Genomic DNA, 17,625 nt, shown 5'->3' on the forward strand with positions numbered 1-17,625 from the left:
TGCTCGTCTCAGCCATAGACTGCAAAGGTCTCAGCTTTATGGTCATCAGCTTTTTAAAAAATATTTAATAAATCTCTAAAGCCTCTATTTTCTTCTTCTCTTTTATTTTCTTCTCTGTGCATTGGACTTCTACCGACCGCACATACTGAACAAAAAAAAGACAACGTCAAAGTTTGATGGCCAAACCATTTGTGTGTGGGTTTTTTTTTTTTTTTTTTTTTTTTTTTTGGGTGGGGGGGGGGTCTTCACTATATCTTCACTATATTAAGGACAACTGGGGGGGGGGGCTATGATGATAACTCAAATATTTGATTTTTTTCCACAAATAGGCCTGTTTTGAAATATTTTAAATAATTACTCCATAATTTAATGAGGTCCCACCCATAGATATAGAAATAGAAGTATATAGTTTCTTTATCTATGGTCCTGGCACCCCCTGCACCCTCCAACCTGTAGCCTTTCCCCATCTACCTTGATCTAAATGATCAAACATGTAATGTAAGAATAGATCAAATTAACAGCTTAATGCTTTAATCCATGCAGACTAGACTGCATGCTCTTTTTTGGATGAGGAACAATAGTGAGAGACTTGACTCGACAACCTTGTGACTTGACTCGACTTGACTCGACAACCTTGTGACTTGACTCGACTTGACTCGACATAACCTTGTGACTTGACTTGACTTGACTTACCCATGACAAAAAAACTTGGGACTTGCTTGAGACTTGGACCGAATTACTTGATACTTGCTTGGGACTCGGATGGGAGGGACTTGTGCAATTGTCTGTTACATATTCTCCTTGTGTCCACATGGGTTACTCTGGCTTCCTCCCACAGTCCAAAGACATGCAGCGTAGTAGGTTCACTGGTAACTCTAAATTGCACATAGGTGTGTCTGTCTCTATATGTCAGCCCTGTAATGAACCAGCGACTTGTCTAGGGTGTACCCCACCTCTTGCCCAATGTCAGCTGGGATAGGCTCCAGCCCCCCGCCACCCTTACAGAATAAGCAGTTACAGAAAATGAATGAATGAATGAATGAATGAATGAATGAATGAATTCAAATTGTACTCAACTATGATTTTAAAACTACTACTGTATTACTGTATGCTCTTCACAGTATCAATGCACTTTAGGTGGGACCTGAATGGGTGGATTGCTGTTTTCTTCAGTTATGGATACAGTTGTCAAAATCTGCCTGGGACCTTAAAAGAGGAGCTTTCCAGAGTAGTTTTAACTAGTAGGTGTGGCAGCAGCAAAGGTATTTATAGCAGGCTGCTAATGAAAACAGCCCTTGACTGGGGGATTAGTGAGGCAATAATCAGTGGTGGAGTAAGTATTAAAATCCTTTACTTCAGCGAAAGTACTAATACCACAATGTGAAAATACTAAAAGGAAAGTCTTAATCAGGAAAATGTAGCCTGAAAGTATTCAAAATGAAAGTGCACACTGCAGAAAATTGCAGGGGTGGAAATAAATAATTACAAATACTGAAGTTACTAATTAAATAGTTTTTTTGGGGTATTTGACTAGAAGTAGAATTTCAAGTATGTACTTTTACTTGCACTTAAGTATACATTACACTATGTAATCTGATAGTTACTTTAAAAATCATTGTTGAGAACTGAGTTTGAATTTAAATTAATATCCAAACCTTTCATCTGCATTTTTGTAACCAATCAGGTGATCTGAACACAAATGAGCCAATGAAAACACACACACACACACACACACACACACACACACACACACACACACACACACACACACACAAATAAATACATAAAGAAATAACAACAACAACAACAGCAACAACCAAATACTGCAACAGCTCAGGTTTGGAGATTTGGAGTGAGGATGTTAAGGATTGATCATTAATTAATCATTCAATTGAGTGATATTAAAAATTTCACCAATTAAAAAGGTATTAATCAATATTTAATCAATAGCCTAGAAAGGGCAGTAACTGCACCTCAGTTGACTTTGTTTTGTCTGCAGAACCATTTGTTGAATAAGGGAACCTTGAATGAGAAAAAAATGACAGACGAACAGAAAAAAGAGAAAAGAAAAATTTGAACATAGTGAGAAATGTCGTCACAATGAGCCAGAGCCCAAAGTGACACCTTCACAATGTTTATTTTGCCTAACCATTGATAAATTACATACCCATTAAAAATGATCAGTATTGGTTTTGGTAAAATTGTTATAGAAAGTATTGGTATTGTATCACTTGTATGTACTGTTGTATAATTCATAACAAGATGGAATGTTTACAAATTTTCATTTCTGTAACAGGTTTGTTATTTACATAAAACACTGCCTAATGCTACTTAGTGATTAAATCAAGTAGATGCATAGATAAGAAATGTCTGGCACTGTGTTTGGTCATTGATCCACTTGGACAGGGGACAACTGAAAGATGCATGATGGCTGACTGCTAAGTCTGAATTTATCAGGGTATTGTGAATGCTCAGGTTTAGGCAAGGTCACAAAAATAATTATTAGACATGTCTATAAAACAAAAGCTTGTTTTATATGAAAATAACTTGTTGAAGAATCCAAAAGCAAATTAAATTACAATGATTAATAGCATCATTGTATTAATAAAATTGTCACAATTGTGACAATTAATTTTTAACAAGCAAAATGTTTCATAAATTAGAGTGCAAAAATCATGATTTGTACAGTAACAATTTATTAAAGCTATTAGATAAATGTACAATATTTCCCTCTGAAATGTAATGAAGAAGAAGCAGAAAGTGTTACGAATAGAAAATACAGTATAAGTACCTAACTAATGGTACTTGAGTAGACAGTACTGCAGTACGTGCAGTACTTATTTACATCCCACCACTGGTTACAGTATTGGAAGTCTTCGTATTGATACCAGTTATCAGTAGCCTGGTGCTGGTGTGACTGCTCCACGTCATGTCCCGCCCCCTCTGTGCTCAGGTTGAAGAAGGAGGAGGAGGAGGAGGAGGAGGAGAAGGCGGACGACGGGTTTCACCAGCACCTCCAGTCCCACACTGAATTTACCGGACTCCACCTGTCGCGAGCGCTGTTTTTGTGTCGTCAGCGAGTGCGCTCGCGCTTCCACAGGACACGAGACATAAACAGTGAAGCGACCGCTCGTGCTGTTTTTTCCAAGGACGGTGGAGGAGAAGAGACGAGAACAGACGGCAGGACGGAGCTCATCGCCTGCGCTCTTTCTGAATGATTTGTTCTTTTACCGGAGCACAGCGGAGGAACAACCAGCAGGACTCAGTGGATGGTTTTATCCGCAGTGCCTCAGCCGAGCAGCCAACCGGGGAGCAGGATGTCAAGACAGCAGCAGCACCGGACGCCGTTAAAACTCACCGACAACGTGGTGGAGGTCAAGAGCAAAGTGAGTACTGGGTAACGGGGGTGTTTGACTGCTAATGTCAGTGATATACAGAGGGTACGGGCTCTGGTCGGTGCTGCCGCCCTGACAACACCGACACAACCTTCTGTTGCCGTTCACACAGCAGACATGATGTCTGCTACAAACACACCGCGTTACCGTCAGACAATCCCCCAGTCATTCACGGAGAATAGCTGTGTTACTGCAGCAGGGTGCAGGCGGCTGACAGGCGGCTGACAGGCGGCCTGGGTGCGTCTGCTGCCGGCCGTCGCTCCGTGTCAGTCCGCAGTCAGGCAGTCCTCATCTGTGTCAGGACACACTCCCTCCGCAGTGTCTCTTCCTCTGTCTGCTGTGTCTCTCTGTCTCACTGTCTCCTGCTCCATCTCTTCACTGTCATCCATTCACTTGTCCCTGTAATACTGTAGTGTAGTGTCTCTGATGGTGTCAGTATTATTTCGGTGTGGACATGTTAGCACTAAGCTTAGTTACTTTACGCGTATGTACTATACTACAGGGGCGGAATGTAACTAAGTACGTTTACTCAAGAACTGTGCTTAAAGGGATAGTTCACCCAAAAAATGTACATTCAGTCATTATGTACTCACTCAGCATGTCTTAGAGCTGTTTTAGTTTTTTAGTTAACAAAATACTCCTGGAGTCTCACAGGGAAACAGCGTTACAGAATCTCCCAAACAATGGAAGTGAATTTTAAAATGTAAAAAATCAACAGAATAACATAAAATGCCGTCGGGATAATCAAGTCTACTAAAGCCCCAACATGCCAAGTTGACTACAAAAATGTTATTTATACCATGTTTTTAGCCTGAATCTTCACTGTAGATCCTTAACTTGGAGCCACGTTGACATGCACATGCACACTGTCTGAACTGTGTGTGTGTGTTGTGATGGTGTGCATACATCTTGTCAAGACTTTAGGAGACTTGGATTACACCAGACAAGCAGTTATAGAGGCATTTTATGCATGTATATATTTTTTTTTTACATTTTACGACATTCACTTCCATTGTTTGGGAGATTCTGCAACACTGTTTTCATGTGGAACATCAGCAGTGTTGTGTGGACTAACAAATAAAGCTAACCCTCAATCAGCATGAGGGTGAGCTGATAATGACAGAATTTTCATTTTGGGTGAACTGTCCCTTTAAGCACCCATTTGGTGGCATGTGTACTTCACTTGAGTATTTCTTTTTTGTTCATTTATACTTCTCTACTACATCTCACGCATAAATGTATGTTCTACTCCACTTAATTTCTCTGACTGCTTCAGTTCCTAGTTACTAGAGCCAGACTGATATATAGTCTGCTGATTGGTTTCTATCAGTATCATGTATATATTTAGTTTTTCCCTTAAAAAAGGGTTTAGTTTTGAAGACAGCATTTTATACATAATTTGATACTTCTTATTGATTCAAGTTGTTCTATTTGTTTCTCTATTTATTTATAGTTATTTACTGTTTACTGTCACAGTGCCCTGATGTCATTTTTGATTTTATAGATAAAGAAGATCTGCTGATATATTGATCAAATTTTTCTCACTCTCTAATATTGGTATCAGCATTGGTCCCAAAAAATCCTGTGCCAGTCAGCAAAGGCAAAAGATAATATGTTTTCATTATGGAGAATATTTTAGTAATACTAGTAATTGCAGTAATGGGGAATTTCTATTATTATTTATTATTCCAATAATTGAATTATAGCTGATGAATGTCAGCTATAATCATATGTACTTTGACAGATTATGTCAGAGGATTTAATTTGAATACTTTGGCAAAATGCTCTGTAAGAGCCTAAGTATGTTTGTGAAGTTTTCTGATGAATTTTATGAAATAGAAAGTAAATGAACATTGAGTCAGAACTGATCTGTGTTTGTGTTGTAATAGTGATGTCAGTTAGATTTGGTTCAGTCAGAGCTGTGGAATATTGAATTATCCATCTTTGCTCTCTGCATCGGAGCCTTTCTTGCCCTCATGTGCCCATAAACTACAGGTTATGTGTCACTCTGTGGCATAGTTTTCCTCTTGTAAAACCTTACATGCAAGCAATATGTGGAGTACTTAGAGCAGGTACAACATTAAAGTACTTATTACAGACAAATGCACTGTGGAAGGAAGCATTCTTCACAGTAAGCAGCCTACTTCAACTTTTCAGCAAGTATTCCATGACTTTTCCTCTGCTGTTAATGAGTGACAATATATTACAGTGTTGGACTTCTCCAGTGCTGCATTTAAATTCAATAGTTGGAAAAAAATATCAAACAAGAATTTAAATACTGCTGTCAACAGTCAACCTGCATGACTACCTGCCAGCCACGGCCAGAAATTCAGGTGTGGACCATCTGGTGGCAAGTTTCAAGATTTGAAGGGAGTTACATCTAGTGTTGTTTTTGGCGGCCTGTTTTGATTTTAGTTTTAGTCTAGTCTTTGTGTCAAGCTGTCATTTTAGTTTTTATTAGTTTTAGTCATGTTCATACTCTTTTTTTGTCTAGTCAAGTTTTCGTCGATTAAAATCTGAGCATTTTAGTCTTATTTTAGTCAGAATAACCCATGACTATTTTCGTCTAGTTTTAGTTGACGAAAACTGATGACATTTTAGTCTAGTTTTAGTCAATGAAATTTGTATTTTATCCTCTTTTTAGTTCACGCTACGCTAGTGTCTCTCTCTCTCTCTCTCACACACACACACACACACACATGCTAGTCACACACGTTTGTCTCAGTCGTTTTCAGCTCCAGTGACTAACGTCTAACATTAAAGCTAACATTAAAATGTGACACCTTAACCACAGCCTCATGAGTTTGCATGAGCTTTCTAAAATAGAAAGTAACGTTAATGTCTTAACTTACCTCGATTTCACCATGGAAGCTCTTGAGATGCCTTTTTAGATTTGTCTTGTTTTTCCCCATTATTTTGTGGCTGCATCTCTCCCCATCTTTTTCCACAACACATTCCGTTTTGTTTTCCACTTGTTTGTACTCAAAGTATGTCCATATAGCATGTCTTCGTTTTTTCCCCAGCTGCCCGGCCATGATCCCACCACAGGTGCATCTAAATAATGCCGCGAGTGGGGATTGAGGAAGTGACATCGCCTGCGTCAGCTCAGTGCGACACACAGCCTAGAAAACAGAAATACTGCAAAATAATAAACGCGACTAAACATTAAAACATTATTTCGTCTCGTCTTGTTTTGCTCAACGAAAATGAAGAGACATTTTAGCAGAGTGCTTATTATGTAAACCACAATGTCCCTACTGTGGGTTGTTACATATGTTAATACTACATTATTAACAGGAATTGATCAGCCACAGTGGTGATTCAGAATAAGTCTGATTGGTAGATCACTTAATTTTCTTTCCCATTAGGCTGTGTTTTCATCATAATCTGAATTATACAGGTTGCAACTGTTCCATTGTAGTGTTAATAATGACTCCATTTATTTCTGCATAGCAATGCATGCCAACACAGTGAGTTTAGGCAATAGTCCTGTTAATCCATTTACATAATTACATAACCTGCCTTTCCCTATAATAATCCATTTAAGTATTTTTAGTGTTTTAATTACCAGTATTCATCTCCCCACCTAAAATAACAAGTTCCCTGTCCTGGTACAATCATACCCTGCCAACACAACATGCAGTACTGTTGAAAATTCAGGACAAGAGATTAGAAATTAAAAATTAGATAAGCCAAAATGAGCTGAGATCCAACTTGACCACATTTTAAAAGTTCAGACAAGCACTGGCCCACAGTAGAAGATAGATTGGCAGATGTTTTGTTTTGATTAGACCTGCCCGGCCCATATTTGAGACTGATCCGAACAGATGATCCTGTAGTTTGATGGCTTTACACATAATCTTAATGTAACTGACTGGGCCCCAGATTTAGAATCTTGACATCCTGTAGTGTGAAAAAAAAAACAGTGACGGAATATTGTGCAGAAACTTGTAACAGCTGATGAGAGGGAGCCGGAAGTGTCATCAACTGGATGTTGTGATCGTTATACACTGCAGCTTGTGCTGCAAAATGCATAGGCCATGCTGATTGCACTAGGGCTGGACAATTAATGTTTTTTTTTGTTTTTTTTTTAATTGCGATGTACCTACTGCAATTTTGAAATCACACGGGGCAAAATCTGTGTGAATATACCATCTTACATTAAATATTGTTGTGCTGGCCTACACATCATATTCTACATGAATCAGGTGAGAGTATATAATTTTATTTATTATATAATTTTATAATTTTTCCAGTGCAAAACATAGCTCACAGAAATGCCACCACCTGATGACATTCAGCCTCTATGTTTGTTTTTTCCGAAGTCACATTTGATCACATGAGTTTCTGTGAGATCTCAAGTCTCTGGAATCTACTCATAATCATTTCGTATAAAGTGTGTGGTCATGCATTTTTACTGAATTGTTTCATGGTTGCATTCTGATGACTAAAATATGTTAAATCTGTTGTTATGTCTGTGGTCTCCTGTGTTTTTGTAATTCGTTTACATTTTTAAAATCCTCTAGTGTGCACCTTTTTTGAGGTTCTGACTATAAATGAGGGATGCACAATATGGATTTTTTTCAGCCGATACCAATAAGCGATAATTATCTGCTTCTTATGGCTGATACCGATAACAGTAACAATATCACGTTTTTGTATTTTAAAAAGTTCATATAACCTATAGTTTATGCACACCTGAGGGAAAGGCTCAGATGTAGATAGGAAAGTGAATTATTCCATTATTCTGATGGAACCAAATCTATCTGATATCACAGAGATGACAATGTTGTTGTTTTTTCTAGTAAAGATCATCAAAAACTTCATAAACATACTTTGGCCAAGAATTCAAATTACATGATTTGACATAATTTGTCAAATCAGATATTGGTATACTTGACATTTATTATGTGCCGATATCAATGTAGACTGATATCAGCCCTGATATTTATTAAACATACGGTAGGCAAAAATGCCAGAATTTTATGATGTGCACATGAGGATGGATTTTAAGTGTTGGTGAAAATGCAGCAAATGAAATATAAGAGTGTACCACGTCCTTCTTTATAGACGGGCACATTGTAAACTACTACTACTACTGCATTCTATACAACTGATAATTAATTAGAAATACTCAGCCCCATTCCTCAGTGTAGTCTTACCAGATCACCAGTGATGTCTAACAAAATAAGACTGTGGACGCTGCAGCAGCTGCTATGAGCATTCTAAATCCAACACTTCTTATAGAATCAGCATTAGATGTTGAAGCAGTATGAAGTCCGCAGTAGCTGTTGCCCACCAACGGTCAAGCAAACAGAGAGTCTGTGCAGTCTTTACTCGCCCTGCAGTGGTTGTTGACGTTCCCTTCCGGAGAGTTTTGTTTTCGTCCTCAGTTGTCTGAGAGCAGTGTGTGAACCTTGTGCATCGTCAAGTCTAACACAAAATGATCCACGTCCAGCTTCTCAGCTCATTTATTTTCACTGTGTCATATGAACAGTCCACTTGTGTGTCTGTCCCACTGTGCTCCTCAGAGTTTTCAGAAATTTTCATCTCAGTGAAGCCTCGGCATTATAGTTTTGATACATCTTGCTCACCTCACAGGAGTTACTGCTGGAGGATCCACCATTAGCACTTTAGCCACACCCATCATGCACCTGTTGTTCAACGTTGTGGATGTGTTTGATTTAGGTCACTTAGCATGTGTGAAATCTGTGATTAATTAAGGTAAAAACGAGCTTAAATTTTTAAACCAGACGAAACTACATTAAAGAATTCCCACCCACAGCATACCTCTGTATTTAATAATAAGGTACTACAGGATTTTAAGTCATTCTGGAGCACATGAAGCAACAGTTTAGCTTTAGGGTATATGATCATGTGCCAACATAGCTGTTAAATTATTGGCTGTTGGTTTGTCAGTGTTAGCATGCTTCTTTATCAATGAATATTGTCTGTTTATGAGCCCAAGCGTTTAATACCTTTAAGTTAAACTGTTGAACATTTTAGTGAACTACTGTCTTATTGCTGTTGATGATGTGTCTATTGCCATTATATTGCCCAGGCCTAGCTGTGGCACAAGAATGTTTTAGGCCCTGATGTTAAGCTCAGGTCTCAATTAATTACACACATTTGGACCTGAACATACAAACATTTAGAGTTTCTCCAGGCCATTTTCAGAATTTTTCTAGTTCTACTTGAATGTAAGTGAATGTGAAACTGTCCAGTCCAGATGTTGAAAGAATGACATTTTGGCATCAGGTACATGTTTCATAAATTGTTTATTTTCTGTCTGTCTTTCTGATCATGAGTCTGCACGGGGTCTTTTATTTTGAAAATCAACCGGATTCTCCCCTGTTTTCCGTGTCTGACTTCCTACCTGTTCAACCTGCTCTGTGGCAATTGACGCACCATCCGTCAAAAATAGACTTGCTGCGTATTCTCTCTTTCTACATACATACATATGTACATATATATATATATACACATATATATATGGTGGTGACATGTTGAACAGATGTTAGATGATTGTAGTACAATGTGATATGATTGTATGAGAGTCCTTCCTTCTTTTGATATTAATGGTGTTAGCAGCCAGACACACATTTAAAATGGCTGTTAGTGTTTTTTAAAAAATACAATAAATAATATTATGTAACAAATGTAAGTGTAAATGGAGATAGTAATTTAGTCTATCTCAGGTGTCAGTGTATAACAGCAACAAGTTGATCCTGTCCCAGCCTAAACTGGGAGCTGTCTATGGGGGAACACCACTTGATGTTTGTGTTCATTCTCCCTCCTCAGTTTGAGGCAGAGTACCGTCGCTTTGCTCTAAAGAGGAATGGCCCAGGTGGCTTCCAGGAGTTCTACCGGCTCCTCCAAACCATTCATCACATCCCTGGTGTCGATGTGCTGCTGGGATATGCTGATGTCCACGGAGATCTCCTTCCAATCAATAATGATGACAACTTCCACAAAGCTGTCTCATCAGCCAATCCTCTGCTCCGCATTATCATAACCAAGAAAGGTAAGATGAAAGAGTTCTCCTCACCATTCATTAAAACACTGAGAACAGGGATGTAGATAGACTGTTGTCAGTGCTGGACTGCTCTACCTGTTGGCTGTCCTTCCTTGTTTCCATGTGGCTGTGCACCACTGCAGGGAAGCTCTTTGTTCTCCTCATCAAATGTGGTTTATTCTTCTGACAGGACGCCACCTAATGATTCTCTGCCTGCCAGCTTCTTTCTTATATTGTTCTCATGCAGTCCTCCCTCTGGGTAGGCTGTTCTTCTGGGTATGTCTATTTTTTAAACACTGCTGCCTAGGTAGGCAAAGAAAGATTGAACAAAGACACTGTTTGACATTGCAAACCCATCACTGCAGAGTTTGCCATATGTAGGGCTGGAGAATATGGTCAGAATTTGAGGGATAAATCTTATTCTGTTAGACTTGACACATTCACTTGGAAACAGCAGACTACTCAACTTAAAGGTCAGCTCAATCCAACATGATCAATGGCCAGTCACATGATGTAAGTTATATTTGTAGCTTATCTGATAGGTCAGTATTTTTCTCTGTCTTCTATTTCACAGAAAGATGACTTTTGTTACAAGCGAGATGAGAAATGTTTAATTACCCAGCTCACCCCTAAATTTTAATCCCATGTTTGATGGATGAGTGCAAATAATTAGTAATAACAAGGAGGAGGAAAACAACACAGATGAAGTACTGAGGTCTGTGATGACTGATTACTTTGCATAATGATGATATAATTAAAGCTACTACGAGAAGCTTTAACTGGTTATGAAACAGTTTAATTTTAATACTGATTCCTTTATACAACCTACACAAGCAAATAAGACCATCAGTGAGACGATTGGCTATTTCTGTGTAGTTATTCTTCATGCTTGCCACTGGGACGAATCCTCTGTGAAATCAGATGAAGCCAGCCTGTGTTTATGTTTTCATAGACAAACTTACAGTAAGTATGTTAGCCAGTTAAAAAGAAGCAGGAACAGGTTTATATTTGCATAATTTTATTTTGGATGTCATGGAAACACTACAGCTTTTGTCCAAAGTGGGCTCCAAAATCAACACAATATGAAAGTTCCTTGTAGTAGGTTTAATTTTAAAATCAATATCCTGTTTTTAGGTGTTGCACAGACAGACAGAACCAAGTTCATAGCAGTTACACCAACAATAGCATCAAAGTTATATGATTATTATGTAGCTTTTGTTCCTGCCATTCTCATGTTGTTTCCCTGTGGCCTGGTAGCACATGTTTTTGTGCATAATGAGTAGACTTGCACCGATTAATCAGCAATGCTCGGAATCACTTACTCTGCTAAGCATATATTCATAAGATGTTATTTCCACCATTGTATTAACCCATACTTTTAGTTCTGGGGCCTTTGTTGCCTACCAGTGTCTTAAAATAACAGACAGTTATTAGACCCACAGTAAATAACACATGCACATTTGGATATGTTTGGTATTGGTGACCGGTACCCCAGTAAACATACCTTTGGACTTATAGGCATTTCTGAATCAAACCAAAACTCACCATCTTCAGTGTTTGGATGAATGTCAGTAAAATGCATATTTTGAAATTACTTACAGCTGTAAAACTAATTGGACTACCATCATTCTCTCCTGGGAAATAATATTATTATATTTCACTGATAGTTAGCTGTCCTTGCTGTTTACCACTCGAAAAAATCCATCCATCCATCCATCCATCCATCCATCCATCCATCCATCCATCCATCCATCCATCCATCGTGTTTACTTCCTTCCATCATGTATTATTGGAGTGATTATTGTGTACTCTGCAGTTGCATTGTTGTCTGTGTCTTTCTCTTGCTGTATCTTGCATAATTCATGATGTAATGATGTTAATCTGTTGCTAAGCAGGCCGCTATTGTTGTTCAGAATCACAGACAGCTGCTAGTTTAATCAGATTAACTTAGTGGTCTGGGAGAGAGGGAGAGGAAGAGAGTGAGAAGAAAGAATGGCGTTTAGGGCTGAGAGATTGGGGACAGGAGGAAAACAACATGCACACTTTTGTTTTAGCAGGGCCACTGATTTTATGCTGCAAACTACCAAAATACAAAGAAAAAAATCATAATTTCATCAAACTCAGCACAGTAAAATCACACTTTAACATCAGGAATAATGTTGTAATTTAATTAAGCTTTAGATGCTAGCCTGCACTTTATTAGTAAGGATTAGGTCATGAGTTAGCCAACTAAAAATCTACTCCCACAATCACTTTATCTTTCCTCCCTGAAGTGTAATCCTGTTTATACACCACATCCACATGAAGGGAGAGACTCGCACAGCTGAAGCCTTTGATATAATTCATGCAGCAGTGTGCTCTCTCCTGGAGGTCAGCGTCTGTGAATGCATTGGTATAGCAGTGAAGATTAGAGCTGCAATGATTAGTTGATTAGTCAATTAGTTGATCAAAAGAAAATTAATTGTCAATTCTTTTTTTTTTAGTTATTAATTGTTTTAGTCATTTTTCAAGCAAAAATGTCAAACATTGTGCAGCTTCTTCAGTGTGAGGATTTGCTGCTTTTCTTTGTCATTTATGGCAGTAAATGAAGAGTCTTTGGGTTTTGGACTGTTGGTTGGACAAAAGAAGCAATTTGAAGACATTGCTTTGTGCTCTGGGAAATTGTAATGAACATTTTTCACAATTTTCTGACATTTTGTAGACTACACTAAAGAAAAGAAATAACAGATCAATTGATAATTAAAAATAATCATTACTTGCTGTGGCTGTTTTAATATTGCACAGTATTAGGGCATCATGGTGTGTTAAGTGTTTATGCAGAACCATTAACCTCTGTTCATTTTGTTCACTAAACAGCAGATTCACCCTCTTTGTCTGTGTCCTTAAATTCATGTTACTTTCCTTCATTCTCTGACCTATACTCAGGGTTTACTTTGTGTGTATGTGTGTGCGTGTGTGTATCTGCGAGATAGAGAGGGAGTGAGAGAGAGAGTGATAGCAGCCCATCTGGTGTTATAAACCATTAGCCACTGAGTGGGATTATCTTACTCTAAAAGACTTCATCAATCATATCAGCTCCACTCACTGCTACCACTTTGTGTGTGTGTGTGTGTGTGTGTGTGTGTGTGTGTGTGTGTGTGTGTGTGTGTGAGTGAGTGAGTGAGTGAGTGAGTGAGTGAGTGAGTGAGTGAGTGAGTGAGTGAGTGAGTGAGTGAGTGAGTGAGAGAGATGAGAGTTGTGTATGTGTGTGTATTTGACGTGTGCAGTGTAAAAGGTCTGAAAGGATTACATAGAGGGAGGTTGATGTCTGCTACAGTCTGTGAATTACGTCCATCTGCATCAGTATTGCAGGGTAGCCAGGCTAAAAAGTCTCGTCCTGTATTAGTATTACACTGGTAGCCATGGTAACAGTTCTGCAGTAGTAATATAGTGGTAGTTATGACAGCTCCATATTAATATTACACTGGTGGCCTCCTGACACTGACTGGAAAAAGTGTCTTTGTGTAAATGATGGTTGTGAAATGACTTGCGGTACTGAACATTAGAATGGTGTTTGTCTTGCTGACGTATGTTAAACAGCTGTTCTGGATATCCCATAATAGACCATTAAGGCTAAAGGTGCGTCCTGATGGGGAAACATAGAGACAATGAGCTGTGTGATGCTGATAAAAGAGTGTGTGTGTGTGTGTGTGTGTGTGTGTGTGTGTGTGTGTGTGTGTGTGTGTGTGTGTGTGTGAGGATATGATAGAGAGATACAGACAGAGAGAGAGAGAGGAGGAATTGAAAGAGAATGAAAGTCACACTCACACTCATTGTGAGAACAGGTGAAGGGAGAGAAGGACAAAGGTGGGAGGAGGAGAAAGAGAGCGTGGATGGGGGGGTGGTGTTATCTTCTTCCTGCTAGAGGATGCCACAGAAATGACTTTCTAGAAATTATACCAACACACACATACAAACACATTGAATAGTGTCACAGTGTGTGACAGACTTGTGTATAGGAATGCACTTCTATAATGTTCCAGTTGTGAGTGACAGGGCTCCCCCAGTTCTCTGTAGACGGCTGAAAATATCTGTGTACAACATGATGAGAGCAGGGGGGAATCAAATATTTATACACAAGTAGCGAAGCACAAGCAGAGACGGAGGGAAGCAGAGGGGATGACTGATAATCAGAGCTGGAGAGGAAGAGGATTTCTCTGCCTTCTGTCTTGATATGCTGCCATCACAGTCATTTATCTAATGAGCTGAAATGAGTCAAATTGGAATGAATTGCTACAGTAGGACTTGTGACATAAGGAAGACAGTTAATGTTGTTTGTGGTGCTTTGGCACTGCTGGCACAGAATGTGCATGCTGCTCTGACTGGAAGAACAGGAGGAGATGGACTGTAGGGGTTGATACATAGATGAGAGAAATTCTATTTTAGTCAGAGTTGGGCTGATGTCCATCACTGATGGCTAATAGTCATCGACCTCTGAGCCCTCAACCATCAAGAGTTAAAAGCTTTATGTAATTTAGGTAGTGTGTCCTGTCAGATTTGTTGTATGGCAGGAGTTGTCTGCAAAGTTCTGTCTGTCTGACGTGGGAATAATAAATAATAAAATACCAGTTGCTTCTGGTCATTGCACTAATGCATGTTTACATGTCCCATTTATTCTGTTCTTATTAAACCTGCCCACTTAGGCAAACCCAAGACACTCACTAACATTGATGGCAGGGGTTAGTGGGTTTCTTTCAGTCATGCCGCTATTATGTTGTTTCCTAGCTTAGCTTTATTTATAACTAGCTGGCTAAGTTTTGTTTCAAGCTTCAAAAGGCTGAACACAACTAAGTTACAGATGTGGTGTGGAGAGGAAGTACTTTTTAAATCCAGCTGTCCCTTAAGTGGTGATATGAGAGATTTCTTGGCTGAGTGAGGCAGTTTGAGGTTGCTGTCAGAGTAACAGTGGGAAGCATTGGCGACTACAGTGATGATTGTCCACCTATTTTCCAACTGTTCACCTTCAGAATTCAAGTTTCTCTCTTTTACTGAGCTAAGGTGAGCTTAACTGGCTCATCTCAACTCCTTGTAAGACACACATAATTAAAACTTGACAGAAAAACATGTTAAACTCACCTAAACCATCTTTGTTATTCTGTTCACTTGTCCAACAATCACCAACTCTGGTTTGGTTGAAATAAATCCTTAATTCACCGTGTGAAAACAGTGCAAAGTGCGGGCACTCCTCACCCAGCTCCAAGCATTCATTATCCGGCTGAGCGGGTGTGTACTGTGTTGCTGGATTCCCCAGATGTTTTAATCAGCAAAGCTGAACAGATGATAGCTTGTAAAACCAGCATGGTTTGGTAGTGTTTTGATATAGAACATGGAAATGGGGATGAATGTAAGCTATGACAGAATAAACTGGTATATAACCACCTGACTGGAGCAAAATGTGACCACATTCAGTGCAGACATGGACATTAACCTTCAAGTAGAGCAGACTTCTGCTGCTGCTAACACTGCTAACATTAGCCACACTGTGTGTCAGACTGGCAGCTAACATCAGCTCTGGGTAAACAATGTCATTTATCCCCAGACACTGCAATGGTTCTTGCTGTGTCAGTGACTCCCACTGGTTGTGGCACAGTCCCATCATCTGACTGTTACACTGACTGTAGCTGAGAAGTGAAGAAGCAAACTGAACTTTCTTCTCTTGTTGCAAAGCCCAAACGGAAGTTAATGATGGGTCAGATTACAATCCCTCTCCACCTGCAGTACTCACTGAGAGAAGCTGCTGTTGGCTGTTTTGTCAGTGCTTCACACAGACTGAGGTAGCTACAGGAGAATTTAAAATCCTCTCTGCTCTGGTCAGGACAGAAGAGAGGAGGGTGAACTACACAGTGCCTCTTCACCATGTAGAATTCACAATCAGAATTGCTCCTGTTACAGTATGTGGACCGTAGGGTTTGCTTGGTTTATATGTTTGAAATGTTAAGACCAGGAAGAGGAGAGACTGGAGATCAATGGACATGGAGCTATTGTGAAGGCCAGGTGGATACACAACTTACAAGTCGTGCCTGCAGCAGCACCACAACACTATAGTAGTACTGTTTTCTATTGCATAAATTAGACATGAAATGATGATCAGTTTTATGATAAACCACAATAAAATTGTTGATGATGAATATCTCTGGATGGATTTGGATTTGTTTTGTGTCAGTGAAAACACTGACATCACAAAGAAAATAATGATAATAATAATAATAATAATAATAATAATAATAATAATAATAATAATAATAATAATAATAATAATAATAATTTGTCTGATAATAATTATTTGTCTGCTCTCTGTCTACCTTAGAGGAAATGCTCTACAGCTACAACTGTTTGTATGCTTAAGTTTGTATTTAATGTGTTACCTGTTTAACCATAAAACTGTAGCACAATGAAACACAATGATTCTGTAAACCAGTCAGGAGAAGAAATACAATCATAACAAATTATCCCTTAAAGGGAAGGGCGATACTGTGTTTTTCAGTTGCTGTTGTAAGTAGGTGGTAAGTGTTAATACCACACCCTCACAGCATGAAGTGAGCTCTTTGTTTCATGTCGTGCCCTCTCTGTCTCTCTTCACTGGAGGCACAAGCCCATTGTAGTCCTGCACTGGATTCAGCCATATGGCAGCCCTTTGGGCTCCAGATGGTGGGCACTACAGAGTGAGGTCACTGTTACACACACACACACACACACACACACACACACACACACACACACACACACACACACACACACACACACATACAAGCTTATGACAGGTGCAGTTCTCAGAGACATGATGTATTTTTGACAGATATGGGACAGACAAACACAGAGGCAGATGATATTATGATAATATCCATTTTTGTGATTTTCTGTTTATTTGTCATCCACTGTTTCACTAAGCTGCAGGAACTTTGCCACTCACATTTGTTATAATTAAATTTTATCACCTAACCTACCTAACTAATACTACCTTAACAGCAGCTGGTCAGTCAGGTAGTCATTCACACAATCATCCACAGTATTATCAGACTAGCTGGCCAGTATATAAACTGAGTGCTGTTCTGTAATAATGTGCTCTGTGGTGAATGGTCACAACAAGTAAGACCACCAGCCAGCCATTCACTGGATGAGTTAGTCAGTGAACAAGCCCAACAGATAAAAGTAGTGGTTAGTGACACAATCTAAAGT

At 39.1% G+C, this 17,625-nt stretch overlaps 1 protein-coding gene across 1 annotated transcript in view; it reads left to right on the top strand.

The window, feature by feature from the left end:
* The first annotated feature begins 2,969 nt into the window (after positions 1-2,969).
* Positions 2,970-17,625, top strand: part of pard6a (par-6 family cell polarity regulator alpha) — a 31,885-nt gene continuing 17,229 nt past the window's right edge. The window contains exons 1-2 of the mRNA XM_084734771.1: positions 2,970-3,386; positions 10,197-10,419. Of these exons, the coding sequence (XP_084590897.1) occupies positions 3,270-3,386; positions 10,197-10,419 (340 nt within the window). The 5' untranslated portion in view covers positions 2,970-3,269. The remainder of the gene's footprint in view (positions 3,387-10,196; positions 10,420-17,625) is intronic.

This window comes from Lutjanus erythropterus, chromosome 13 (genome assembly GCF_056507025.1).
Source record: "Lutjanus erythropterus isolate fLutEry1 chromosome 13, fLutEry1.hap2, whole genome shotgun sequence".
NCBI classification, from domain to species: domain Eukaryota; kingdom Metazoa; phylum Chordata; class Actinopteri; order Lutjaniformes; family Lutjanidae; genus Lutjanus; species Lutjanus erythropterus.